This window comes from Acanthochromis polyacanthus, chromosome 8, assembly GCF_021347895.1.
Source record: "Acanthochromis polyacanthus isolate Apoly-LR-REF ecotype Palm Island chromosome 8, KAUST_Apoly_ChrSc, whole genome shotgun sequence".
Lineage (NCBI taxonomy): Eukaryota > Metazoa > Chordata > Actinopteri > Pomacentridae > Acanthochromis > Acanthochromis polyacanthus.
The window spans coordinates 13914584-13928784 of NC_067120.1; the positions used below are offsets into that span (position 1 = coordinate 13914584).

Here is a 14201-nt window from a genome sequence, read left to right on the forward strand (position 1 = left end):
CAGTATGTTGATAGTGTGTGTGGTCTGTTTGATTGGCTACTGAAACCAAGCACAACAAAGTGCTATTTGTATCACTGTAAATCAGCAACAGTGTGAAACAACCTGTGCTGCTGGGTGCAGCCCTTTAATGTATAGTGTTTGTGACAGTTTGTGTCCTAATTAAATTAGAGCCCAGAAACACAGAGAACGCTGTCTGCTCCTTCTGCTACTAACTCTGAACTCAGTAGAGGAAATGAAATGTAAAAGTCAATATTATTATTGTCTAACAGAATGTTAGGAGTGTTCACTTTGCAACATTTTACTTAATTACTGTGCACTTTGACGGTTTATGTAGCTCAGCATGTTCCTAACTTCCTTTTTTGGAATTATTTAAAGAATATAATACAACCAAAATCCCTCAGGTAGCTATTTTTTACCCAAACAGGAACAGTCTAATTCTTTACACTCTTATGTTCTCAACCCAGTGAAATTAGTTTTTGTTACGCGTTCCGCAAATGTGCTGAATGGACGTATGTGCCTGGAAGCACCATTTCACACATTTTAAAGGATTAGATTAGATTGCACAGATAACACCGTTCCCAGTCATTAAAAATACAGTTGGCTGTTTTGCAAGCTCAAGCAGAGATTTAATACACATTTGTCAGAGATGCTGTTTTCATCTGTTATGCAAATAGAGCTGCAAAGACGAACTGAAGTAGTCATCAAACTATTTCGAAAATCGATCAGTCTTGGTTATTTTTTTTAAAAGAAGCAAGTCAAACTGTCTGATTCAAGATTTTATTGCTTGATTCTTCTATGACAGTAACTGAATATGTTTTGGTTTGGGTTAAAATACATTTGAGCTTTGGGAATCACTGTTTGACATTTTTCACCATTTTTTGACATCATATGAAACAGACAAGTAATTGATTACGCGAGAAGAAAAATCACAGATAAATCAACAATGAAAATAGATGTTAGTTGCAGTTAAATGTTGGAGCAAACTGGCTCAAACACAGAAACTATTCAATTACATCTTTTATTAGTCAGAAGAAATATTTTTGCATGGTTTGTGGACTTGAAATCTTGTAAAGCAGTGGGTCAATTTAACAAGGTATGTTTTTAACCCATGCGTTTTCGACCTGTATTGAACGTGTAAAATCACTGAGGTTGGTATTTTGCTCAGGGAAGCATTTGTCCCGCTCGGGTCATTTTTCATACAAGACAGTTAGGCCAACAGTATGCTCTCATACCTTATTTTACCTCTTTGGATGTCACCTTTTGCGTTAAATGTGCCGCATTTCTGTCTTGCAGAGTGCAGCAATGGAGGAGACAGTCATTTGGGAACAGCACACAGTAACACTACACAGGGTAGGTGTCTGTCATTCTCCCTTTGTTCTTTATATCCATCTATGTTGAAATTTCTCCTTATTTCAAAATCTCTTTACTCTGCCTTTTTTGCTGCGTTTTTCTTCCCTCCTATTTTCAGGATCACATCTTGTAAGCAGTGTGCTCACAGTGTACATAGTTGCAGCTGGAACAGACAAAACAGCCGAGTTATCACACGGCTTCTCTTCTACATGATTCTCTCCCACGTTTTTGCCTGTGGAGACCAAATAATGTGCACACAATGCTGATTTTGCACACAGACAGCATAGCCGTTAAGCTACAAGTGTACGTGCTGGCTGTCAGCGATAAAATACTTATTTTGCTGTAGAGTCTGTTGAGAGTAGATGCAGCTGTGTTTGACTGCTGAATGTTTTATAATGCTGTAGATTTGCCTTACAAACAGTGGTTCAGTGACATTCGTACAAACAGATGTTAACTTTGTTCCTTCTGTCTTTGTCCACACAGTCTTGTATTTTGGTCCACTCAGACAGCTAAACCAGAAACATAATCTGTGTTTATCTGTTTCCAGGCACCAGGGTTTGGCTTTGGGATAGCCATATCAGGAGGTCGGGATAACCCTCATTTTCAGAGTGGCGAGACCTCCATTGTCATCTCAGATGTGCTGAAAGGAGGCCCAGCAGAAGGCCTACTGCAGTAAGATATTGTTGCATTATTGGCAGCCTGGGTAGATTACAAGTTTTTAGTATCCGATTACTCTGCTATTCCAAAATGACTCCAGTGTGTCTGTTCTTGGTGTCTCCTCTCTCTAGGGAAAATGACAGAGTGGTCATGGTCAATGCTGTCTCCATGGACAATGTGGAGCATGCATACGCTGTGCAGCAGCTTCGTAAAAGTGGGAAAATTGCCAAAATTGTGAGTGTCAGCATCCCATTATGAATTCCTCTTGAATTCTTATTTATTGTCAGATGTTTAGCAGTGCAAAGTGTTGGAAGCTGCAATGTCATTTGTATGTTAACATGTAATGCATTTAGGTGTTCATGCGTTTGACACTTGACCAGTAGGAGACATGTACATGTTGAAGGGATCGATTGATTCATCTTAAGTGAGCGGTTGTAAGGCTCATCTCATCTCGCATTCTCTCGACAGACAATCAGACGGAAGAGGAAGGTGCATGTCCCAATGGGCCGCCTAGGGGAGAGGGAAACTATGTCAGAGCATGACGAGGAGGAGGACAGCTATGATGAAGAGATATATGAAACGCGGAGTGGACGCAGTGGCGCTTACAGCGGTGTGGGCGGGGCTATGGGCAGGCGCAGTGGGCGGAGCAGTGGGCGGAGGGACAGGGAACGTGAACGCAGCGGGTCACGAGAGAGGAGCCTCTCCCCACGCTCGGACCGCCGCTCGCACAACCTGCCCCCACGCCCTGCCAAGGTCACGCTTGTCAAGTCCCGCAAAAATGAAGGTGAGGCTCACAAAGTCGGGGATGAACGAGGCTGTCAGGCAGGTGTTCAGTGTTTTGAACCAGTAACTGTGGCTGGTAAACAAGGACATCCCTTGCCATTTTATTTACTTGAGTATTACCAGACAACCTTATTATTAGAGGAGAATCAAACCTCCAAATCAGCATTTGGTTAACTGCCAGGGCAAACAAAACTTGCCAGCCACAGCAAAATCCAAGTTAACTCAAGTAAATCTAAGTAAAAGAGCAATTAATCTTCTTTAATCAGTACTGTTAATCCCAGTGGGAGCAGCAGCTGTCAGCAAAGTGTGGTCAGCGTGGCGTGGTCACGTGAACTCTGTGCTAACATTGTCTTTGTTGCTGTCGTTCACTTTGTAAGCAGAATATGGCCTGCGCCTGGCCAGCCACATCTTTGTCAAGGACATTTCCCCTGAGAGCCTGGCAGCCAGGGATGGCAACATCCAGGAAGGGGATGTTGTACTGAAGGTGAGAGGGGCAGGAGAGGGAGAGAGTCCTTATTAAACATTTAAGACGACTGGAACAACTGGAAATGTTAGATAACTTTTATTTTATACTTTATGTTTATTGCTTATTACTGTGTTTATTGCTTGATGTTAATTGATGATGTGTGATTTATGTGATTTACTGTACTACTGTACTGTGTATTTTCTGATGTGTTGTGTTGTAGCTGGTCAAATCTGCTTTCTGTAGCTCATAATTTCTTTTCAGAACATATAATGTAGTTTGATATCCATAATGGGTCCTTTACATATTTTTTTTTTCACAGGAAATTCTCCTTCAATTCAGCCACTTTTTCATACCTTTTCACCTATCACAGAGAGTGAAATGCACTATGATGTGTTAACACCATTCAAACTAAGTGGTGACTGCATCTCATTTTACTTAGCTTTGCCAACCAATTGCCCCTGACAAACAAAATTGGTGTTGCAGTTAAGTTGCATTTGATCTAATGCTCTTGCAGTAATGTATCTGCAGCCCAAATGTATGGAAGTTTTATTGGATAAAACAGCGAAACAAAGGCAGTGTTATATTATTTTGCTTAATTTTTCTTCAAATTCTTTGGCTGTCTGAAAAATGTTCTTTGCCATGTCATGGCTAATCGCCTCTTTTTCTGATTCTCCCAGATTAATGGCACAGTGACAGAGAACCTCTCCTTGATAGATGCCAAGAAGCTGATAGAAAGGTCAAAGGGCAAGCTAAAAATGGTTGTTCAGAGAGACGAGAGGGCAACCCTGCTGAACATCCCCGACCTCGATGACAGCATTCCTTCAGCCAACGCCTCTGACAGAGATGGTGAGAGTGGTGTGAAGTGTTGGATTCAGCTGAAATCGGCGCAGATTCAAAGCCACACTTATCAGAGTATTTCAGACTGCAGCTGCTGAACAGTGGCTCTTGTTTGATCAGACATTTCAGATATCCATTCTCTGGCATCTGACCATTCCAATCGATCGCATGACAGACATCGTAGCAGCCGCTCCCGCTCTCCGGACAGACGATCTGAACCCTCAGACCACTCCAGACACTCGCCCCCGCAAATCAGCAATGGCAGGTAAAGATCATGTATCCATTAAGGGCATGAAATAAGCAGTAGTGGGGTTTTCTGTAAATATACGTACTTCTGCTGGTCTTCGCTACTTTTGGTATAAAAGATTAACAATCAGGTCTTTCAGTAATTCAGATTTCAACAAAAGAAAATCTGCATCTTAATTATCAAGATGCGAGTAGGATGACAGATTACCTTTTTCACAATCCACATTCAGTCACAGCTTTGAGACTGAAATGGCAATAATTTTAAATCTTATTGTCGAGCTAAGACAGTTGATTAATTAGCCAGTTAACTGAAAAGTAAACAGCATAAATAATCTGTAATTGTAATGTTTCTGACATACATGTTAATCATTTCCCATTTCTGTAGAAGGCTTTGGGAAATTGTGATTGATGCTGCTTCCTGTTTTTGACGTTTCGGAGATGGTCACCATAGAGACAGGCAGATGAAAGAGAGAAAGAGAGCAGTAAAATGCAGTAAACCGAACTAGGGAGTCACCACTGAGGCCATTGCCACCTATGTGAGCTCAGCTACTGAGTTTGCCTGTTTACTACTGTCTAATGCTTTTTAGTCCAAATGATTTATTTAATAATTGACAAAATATTTGGCACATCATCAGTAATTAAAATAATCATTAGTTTTAGCCAAATATGAAGATTAAAATACCTCAAGCATGACCATAATTGATGTAGTCATAACCTCTTAGCTCTCGTTTAAGACGGACTCTTTTTTTCCTCTTTTTGGTGGTGAAGGACCTTTGATTTAATGTTTGCGTTATTACCAGCCATTACCGCATTCAGCACTTCTTTGACTCTAACCTTGTTTGAAAGTACCTCATTAATTCTTCATTTAAACTCAATAGAGCACCACAGTTGTCCCCCTTTCACACTGCTTATTGACCCGAGAAAAGATAAAAGTCAACTGTTAAGCAGCAAAAGAGTCAGTCTCGGTCAAAATTACACTTGAGAGCCAGGCCAAAACTCTGCAGTGCTTGGTGTAAAATTTCATTGCTTTTACACTTGGTACAAAGTGCTGTATGCCAACACTGTCACTTCATGGAATGTGTCTGCTTTTTTATTCCTTTTTGTACTTCAACAGCTGGAGGATACCGTAAGTTTGGCAACTTTCCCCTGTGTGAACCCCTGCTAGTAGAACTGATAGTAAATCCTAAATAGATTTAGTGTAGTTCAATAGAGATGTTTTGACATTGACAGAGTACAGTAAGCTCACATCCGTCATTCTAATGGAGAAATGATGAATTTGTGTCGAAAAGAGCAGTGTTTTGTGTAACAGCAAGTTATTACTTGATGAATGTTGCTGAAGTGATGTTTTATGACATCAATTATTCAGTGCTGCTTCTTCTTGAGATGACACGGTCCTGTGAATGTGTCACTGGATCTCCGTGTCACTTGAATCTTTTGGGGGCAAAACCGCATGTTTGGCACAAGGGCAATATGACTGCAACAATGAATTAACAACAGGCCATCACCAGCTGCCAGTGTTAGCTGGTTCCCCTTTTAATTGTGGTTTTGTATCAACTTATAACAAAATATAACATGATGTCTGGCTAAATTTTTCTGATTGTTTTTAGATGCAAAAATGTAATAATCAGCTTTAGTGTGACACGTGTAGGCCACAATAACACTTGGAATTTATTTCAGTATTTTAAGTTTTATTTTTATTTTAACAGGAAGGATTCTTGAGAGGCTGTTATTGTTTATCTAAACCTGATCTGTGACCTGCAACCTTTTCTCTCAGTTCAGGAAGTTTGCAATTAAAAGTAAGTCCGCCTCCAGGACGGGCTGAAAAGAAGTTTGTTCCACAGCAGCCAGTTCAAACAGGATTCTTTGTGTTTACTTTGCCACTTAGTTAGTGAATAAAGCAGCGCTCTGCCATTAAAGTTGTGCCAGTTTGTAGGACATGTGACCAGCAGAGGCACTGAACCATAACACTGTGCAGCCTGCTGATATTCCTCCTTTTCCCAGGAGTTCTGAAGAAACATATTGGAAATGTGAGCATTTATAAAAACACATGTATTTTTTCTGGCTAATCGTCTTTAGTCAATTGGACACAGTAGACAGATGCAAAATGCTTGAGAGAGCGCAGAGAAGTGACATCCAGCAAATGGTCTGGCTGGGAATTGAACAGGCCCTTTGTGCCCACATGGTATGCCTCCTAACCACTTGCCTACTGGTTTGCCCCAAAACACAGGGAGATTTTGACATCATTTATAATTATCTGCCTCGTAATTGGCTGGGGTCACTGTGTATCCGTTTCCACGGCTATAATGTTTTAAAACTGGCAGAGCAGTCAAACCGAGCTGGTGTAAAGCCAGAGCCACACAGTGAAATTCACCTAGAGGACAGAATTCACTCTGACACCTTAGATAAGCTGCTCTAAAAATAGAGCACAAAAGAGCGGAAAGACAAAGTGATGACCTTCAAGACTGAGATGCGTCCTGAGAATCTAGCTGTTATTTTTTACCTGTGCTCAGCCGGTGTGTGTCTGCTCAGGAGAACATTTCATATGCTGCCTTCAGGCTCTACATCAGCAAAATGCACTATTTATGATCCTATGGCTTCATTTTCTAAAGATAAATTCTACTAAAACATCTGCTTCTGTTTGTAGCCACAGAAGTCGTGACGACGAACGGATGTCAAAGCCGGCTTCGACACCAGCGAAGCTGCCGGAGGAGGTTCCTCTGCCCAAACCGAAGGAGTCCGCCATTGCAAGAGAGGACAAACAACTCCCACCCCTCCCAGGTCAGAGAAATAAAATCAGCCAGTAAATCTTATATTTGTGTGTTCTTTAATAGAAATCGTCGTATGTCAAGCTTTAATCTCTTACATCAATCCTCATGAAACTTGTAAGCATATGAAGAAGAGCGTGTTTCACTGCCTGTCATTTGCAACAGAATTTTAAATGGCTTCATGATAGTAAAACAAATTCTTGTTTGAATCAGTTTTTTTTTGCCCTTTTTAGAAACACAACCACCAAAAAAGTTAGATCCAGACGCCTGCTGAGCCTGGCTCAGTTTGCCGGGAGCCAAGTGAAAATAAACCATATGAGCTGATTGAGTCTGACGTTCCTCCCCAGCCTGCAGCACTCTGCTGCCTTTCTGTTCGACCTCCCTGCTCAGGACGCTGTGTGCCTTTAGTGTGTATGTGTGTGCACAAGCGTCTGTGGGATAATGCTTTGCTTGTGTGTGGTTTTGAACAGTAGTTTTTCCATTAGTGTTCTTGTTCTTAGTCATACATATACATCTGCGCTATTGTTAGGCTGTGACAGTTTTCTTTGTTTTCAAAAATATCTACAGTCTGGTTTAGGTGTTCATCATCTGTCTGCATTAATAAGATGAGTTTGCACGTGTCTTTATTCAGAGCCAAAGCCAGTGTATGCTCAGCCTGGACAGCCAGATGTAGACCTGCCAGTCAGTCCCTCTGATGCCCCTGTGCCAAGCGCTGCCCATGACGACAGTATTTTACGGTAATATTAACAGTATAGCAACCTACCATTGCATTAAAAAAAAGGAACAAAAGTCTCTGACTGACATCCAAAAGTCCTTAAACTGTTTCTGAACTGCTGTTAGTATTTGTAAGAAGGAAATACCAAATGGTGTCACTTCAAAAAAAAACAGCTGAACAATTGTTTTTATCCTCAGGCCAAGCATGAAGTTGGTGAAGTTCAAGAAAGGGGAGAGCGTGGGTCTGCGGCTGGCAGGGGGGAACGACGTGGGCATCTTTGTAGCCGGAGTACTGGAGGATAGTCCAGCTGCTAAGGAGGGCCTGGAGGAGGGCGACCAAATTCTCAGGGTGAGATACTGTATTTTTAACGCAAGCTGATGTGAAACAAGAGCAAATCATTTTTATGTCTAAATCTAGAGCTGTTAATCCAAGAATTGTGTAGATGAGGAAGAAAAGAGGAAGTAGGTGAGCAGGGTACTTTTTCATTCTCTTTATTTTAACAATGGGGCTGATGGTGTCAGTAAACTGCCATGCTTTATAGGGAATGTGTCCTGTAGCTTTCTCTTTTTTATTCATGGTTTTACACACTAGCTGCTCCAAAAATTCCTATATCTTCAAGCTTGTCTCTTAGCAATGGCCCCGAGGGAGCACACACAAAAACACTGTTTCCTTTCGCTGTGTTTGTCCCGTTCCCTCACAGTCGTATATCTCGCTGTTTGTACCTCCTCCTCCTTTTCTCCAAGCATATTGAGGAATGGCTTGAGTTCTTGCAGTGCAATAAAACCTGCCGTTACCCGGGCAATTCGGAGAACAGGAAGAGCTATGTCAAGCTTTATCTAAATAGAGATTTACACTTTTTCATGCACTCTTTGAACAATGAAGGCTACTCCTTAGCTTGAACTTTAGTAATGACCAAGATAATAGTGAAATTATTGCATGGAAATCATTAAATTGAAACATGTTTTCCCAAATTCTAGGTAAATAATGTTGATTTTGCAAACATAATCCGAGAGGAGGCGGTGCTATTCCTCCTGGACCTTCCCAAGGGTGAGGAGGTCACCATTCTGGCCCAGAAGAAGAAAGATGGTAAATAGCGTGCATGAGATTGCGACATGAGATTAAATTCTGCTGGTATGATAGATACTTTGTTTCTAACTTTCTGCTCTGTCCTGTTCAGTGTATCGGCGGATCGTGGAATCAGATGTTGGCGACTCCTTCTACATCCGGACACACTTTGAGTATGAGAAGGAATCTCCGTATGGGCTAAGCTTTAACAAGGGCGAGGTGTTCCGTGTGGTGGACACCCTTTACAATGGCAAGCTGGGCTCCTGGTTGGCTATTCGCATCGGCAAGAACCATCAGGAGGTGGAGAGGGGCATCATCCCCAACAAAAACAGGTGACAGCATACTGACTGACGTGTGTCTGCTTTGTCTTGATTTGTAGTCGGTCCCCATATTTGTGTTAAATGTGTTGTTGTTGTTGTTATCTTTGAGTACTGGTGATGTTGAGATCAGCTGTGCCAAGTTTATGACACATCCATTAGCTTGTGTGACATAAAGAACTGTCCGTCTTTCTGCCATTTGTCAACAGAGCTGAACAGCTCTCCAGTGTGCAATACACTCTCCCCAAGACAGCAGGCGGCGACAGGGCCGACTTCTGGAGGTTCCGTGGTCTTCGCAGTTCAAAGAGGAACCTGAGAAAGAGCAGAGAGGACCTGTCTTCCCAGCCCGTCCAAACAAAGTTCCCAGCTTATGAAAGAGTTGTACTCAGAGAGGGTGAGGAATCTGACCGTGTCTGTTGGGATAAAGTGTCAAAGTCAGACCAGCGATGCATTTTTTGAATCCGTTAATGTTTTGTTGTCTTTCTGTGCAGCTGGTTTCCTTAGACCAGTTGTGATATTTGGACCTATAGCTGATGTGGCTCGAGAAAAACTCTCCAGAGAAGAGCCAGATCTTTTTGAGCTTGCAAGTATGTCTGAAATTACATTTTGGAAAACAGGATATTAGTATTTTTTTTTTAAATATTCTTAATTATGATATTTTTTGAAAACTATTATATATTTTGTATAAAATCATCTATGTTGCTTTCCAGAGAGTGAACCGAGGGATGCAGGAACAGATCAGCGTAGTTCAGGAATCATTCGTCTTCACACCATCAAGCAGATCATTGACAGAGTGAGCATACCTCCTCCTATTGTGTGTTTGAAATAATTTCTTCACAAATAAACTTTTAATCATTCCTCTTTTCTGCCTCTATCAAATGAAGGACAAACATGCTGTGCTGGACATCACCCCAAATGCTGTGGACAGGCTGAACTATGCCCAGTGGTATCCAATTGTAGTCTTCCTAAATCCCGATAATAAGCAGGGAGTGAAGAACATGAGGACCAGACTGTGTCCAGAGTCCAGGAAAAGCGCCAGGAAGCTCTATGAGCGAGCGATTAAACTGAGGAAGAATAATCACCACCTGTTCACCAGTAAGTGGACAAAGTGTATTAAAGTCCTGTAAATTAAAAGTGTAAAATGACTCTTTTATGTGTTTTATTCTTTATGAAGAGATTGTAATGCAAACTATTCTCTCTTAGCGACCATCAACTTGAACAATATGAATGATGGCTGGTATGGAGCTCTGAAAGAAACCATCCAGCAACAGCAGAACCAGCTGGTGTGGGTGTCAGAGGGCAAGGTGAGGCAACTGGCCAGTTAGTCGATCCATTCCACCGCACTGAACAGCATTAGCTGAGTCCTTTTAGTGTGACTTTGTGAGCCATGAGGTAACAGTTTCTCTCATCTGCTCAGGCGGATGGCACCACAGAGGATGACTTGGATATCCATGATGACCGTCTGTCCTACCTGTCGGCGCCAGGTAGTGAATACTCCATGTATAGCACTGACAGCCGCCACACTTCTGACTATGAGGATACGGACACAGAGGGTGGAGCGTACACAGACCAGGAATTAGATGAGACTTTGAATGATGAGGTGGGTCTGCCCACGGAGCCTGCCATCACCCGCTCTTCAGAGCCTGTACGAGAAGACCCCCCTGTAATTCAGGACACCCCTGGTTACCCTGGATACCAGCACCCAGTGCAACCTGACCCAGCCAGTCGCATAGACCCTGCTGGGTTCAAGATGGCCGCGCCGCAGCAGGTAAAGTTCATATCTAGCATTGCAGGCAGGCCACTACAGGCTGTGCTTGTCAAAGATGGATGTATGGTTAAAGTATTTGACTGCAGAGCAGAGGAATAGCTCCTTTGTATTCGGTGTTGTGTTCTGACCTTTGTTTAGATTAATTGTCCTTTGCTAAGTAATAAACATGTTTTAGAAGCTACGGGTACGTTATCTATTCTTACCACATTTTGCATTCTCTGCCTGGTGTAAAACTGATTCAGTGTAAGGAAGAAGATCATGGTGTTGGGGTAAGCTGTACTTTGTGTGCCCTTGGCAGGCTGTATTATAAATGTCTTTTAACGATACTTCACAGCAAGGTGAGGCTGCTCTGCCCATGCCCTCGTTGCCTCCGACGGCGATAGCAACCCCTGCTGTTGAGCAGCCTGTACAGCTAGAGGGTGTGCACCTAGAGGAGCCGCCTGCTGCAGCCGCAGCTCCTCAGGCTGACTCACTTAGCAGCCCCAGCCCTGCCCCTGAGCTTATTCCGCCCCCACCACCACCACATGAACCCCACCCGTCTGGACCGCCCGGTCCAGAACCAAAGGTACCCGCTGTTTCACCAGCCACTCGGACCGGGCCTGGGCCCCAGCCTGCTGTTTTAACTGCCTGTCTTCTCACACACGCTTTCCACTTGCTCTCTGCATGACATGCCCACACTGTGTGACTCACTGAGCCCACTGTGTGCCTCTGGCTCCCAGAGAAAATGTGTGACAGACTAGTCCACATGCACCACAGTGGGCTGGGAGACCAGAAGGACTGGTACATCTGAGTCTTTGACCAGGGTGAAGACATCCACAACCAGCCCTAACTGTTGCCTATTACTTCCTTTGCATGGCTCCTAATGTTTTTGGGTTCCTTTCAGCTTTAACTCTCTTCTGTAGATGAACGATAGTAGCACTTACAGTGGCATCGTAGTGGGTAGATGTGTTGTCTGTTGTAGTGCCAGTAGTTTGACGTTGCATCAGATGCAAACTGAATGTTTATTGCATGATGAAAGCTAACCTGCAGACAGTACTCTTGATAATAACTTCCACTGAGCAATTCTCCCTATGGAAAAACAAACCTACATCAGCACACTGCATTATGTCTTCTGTTGGGTAGTTCTGTCGTGAGTAGATACCAACCAATCAACCTTCTTCCATAGGAAGTACTGTAACTAGATTTGCTGTCTACAGGCTACACATCATATGTTTGAAATGAGGCCTTTCATAAATTTGCAAATTGCTTGTTAATGCGCTATTTATGAGCCATGTTAACGTGTAAAATGCAATTCTGTTCATATGGATCATCATTCTTGAAAGGCATCTTGTCAAACAGAGGCATTCAGAACTGTTTTTGAATAATGAACAAAGGTTTGCTTGTATAATTGCACTTTGACTTGATCTTTGTTTAATTGGTTGAGGGGTTTTCTAATAATTTGCATAAACTTGTATCTGTTAAGTTCCTCAAAGTTTGATTTATTTTTTCCAAGTAATGAATTTTATCTTAATCTGGTGTTGGGAAAATACTGGCTGCTTTTTGTCCTTAAACATGATGGTTTGTTAAAAACTCAAACTCAGGATAATGCAGTAGATGTATTCATTTCATTCTGTTTCTTTACAGATGTACAAGAAAGATCTGTACAATATGGAGGACCCTGTGCGAATCAACCATGGCCTGAAGCAGTCTATGAGCTACAGTCACCAGCCGCCGTACCAGGACAAACAGCCATACCGCGAATACGACCACCCGCCTTACGGATACGATGGAGGCGGCTACGCAGAACCAAAGCCTCACAACACTGACTCTCACCTGCACTACGACAACCGTGTGCCTCATTATAACGAACAGTGGCCCCCCTACGACCAGCAGACCTCATCCTCTCAGCCCGCAGGGTACCAGCCGGGCCACCAGCAACCCATGGGCTACAGCCCCCGGTCCCCCTACGAGGATGGACCAGGGAGGGACTACAGCCCCCCTCAGCCGCGCTATGATGAGGCCCCACCGGTGGGCTACGATGGCCGACCACGTCACAGTAAACCTGGACCGATTCGTTACGATGAACCTCCTCCGCCACCTCCAGCAGGCTACGATGCTCGCTCCCCGTATGAGGCCGAATCCCACAGCTTCCCCATCAATTCACCTCGATCACCAGAGCCTCCAAAGCAGTATTACGGCGACTCTGGTCTGAGGCCCACCTACATGCCTGGGCCTCCAAACCGGGGTTACAAGCCAGGGATGCATGATCCTATGATCAACTCTGAACCCACCATTCCTCCACCCAAACCAGAGACCCTGCCCTCCCCAGGTGAGCCAGCAATCACTCCAGGCTCCAAACCCCTTCCTCCTCCACCCCGGGAAGACCTGGAAGAAGACCCAGCCATGAAGCCGCAGTCGGTGCTGAACAGAGTCAAAATGTTTGAGAATAAACGGTCTGTGTCCATGGATAGGGCTAAAGAGGGAGGAGAGTCGTCAGCACTCAGGGTATGTTCCTCACGGAGGTTGTCAATGCCTCATTAGTCAAAATATCAAAGTCTGCTTTCACATTTCAGATATATATTTGTAGTCATAAACATTGCTAACAATAGAGAGAGGTCTGGTGTGAATACAAACACAGATGACTAAGAACTTGCCTAGAAACTGAATTATAATTAACTGGAACAAAAATGTATCCAACCATAATGTCTGTTGTCAGGGTGCGTCATGTTTGGTTAGATGTCAGGTAGGAGTCTTTATTGGCTGTTAACCAGTATGACAAATATGTATAACAATAATAAACTTACTGAAAGGTCAAATCATCTGCTGGATGTGGCCACGAATGAACTACACAACCTGAAACTGCGAGCTTGTTTTCTGTGAAATGAGTGTTTAATAATCATCAGGCACAATAGAACACATAAGCCTCTGTATGCATGCTATCTGCTCATGTGAACAAAAATTTAGATTTGATGCGAGAAGCACTAAAGATGAGCCGCGTGTTTCTTTTTCAGCCTGCAGATGTTCCTAAACCTGTGAGTGCACCTGGCCCGGTCCTCAAAGCCAATTCCCTCAGCAACCTGGAGCAGGAGAAGTCCTCATATAGGTACGTAGTCCTCATTACAGAACCCCAGGCTGCAGAGTAGGTGAGTGAAGGACAACTTGTAAGATCCTCACAAAGACGTCTTTGAATTCATTCATTGTTGTCTGAGCTCCACCTAGTGGAGTTAAGTCACTGTGCAGCGCGTCAGGCGTT

General features: G+C 43.3%; 1 protein-coding gene across 11 annotated transcripts in view; it reads left to right on the plus strand.

Moving 5' to 3' along the window:
• tjp1b (tight junction protein 1b) overlaps positions 1-14201 on the plus strand; it is a 69842-nt gene that overhangs the window by 47143 nt on the left and 8498 nt on the right. For 6 of the 11 annotated variants that reach the window (XM_051952814.1, XM_022192896.2, XM_022192898.2 and 3 more), the window contains 21 exons: positions 1294-1350; positions 1898-2022; positions 2139-2241; positions 2476-2791; positions 3168-3274; positions 3934-4102; positions 4214-4358; positions 6984-7117; positions 7736-7841; positions 8017-8167; positions 8797-8905; positions 8997-9216; positions 9411-9595; positions 9693-9788; positions 9912-9994; positions 10086-10296; positions 10405-10505; positions 10619-10969; positions 11304-11534; positions 12593-13453; positions 13960-14051. In XM_051952814.1, the coding sequence (XP_051808774.1) occupies positions 1294-1350; positions 1898-2022; positions 2139-2241; positions 2476-2791; positions 3168-3274; positions 3934-4102; positions 4214-4358; positions 6984-7117; positions 7736-7841; positions 8017-8167; positions 8797-8905; positions 8997-9216; positions 9411-9595; positions 9693-9788; positions 9912-9994; positions 10086-10296; positions 10405-10505; positions 10619-10969; positions 11304-11534; positions 12593-13453; positions 13960-14051 (3953 nt within the window). The remainder of the gene's footprint in view (positions 1-1293; positions 1351-1897; positions 2023-2138; positions 2242-2475; positions 2792-3167; positions 3275-3933; positions 4103-4213; positions 4359-6983; positions 7118-7735; positions 7842-8016; positions 8168-8796; positions 8906-8996; positions 9217-9410; positions 9596-9692; positions 9789-9911; positions 9995-10085; positions 10297-10404; positions 10506-10618; positions 10970-11303; positions 11535-12592; positions 13454-13959; positions 14052-14201) is intronic. The other 5 variants (XM_022192897.2, XM_051952817.1, XM_051952818.1 and 2 more) reach the window with 3 other exon arrangements.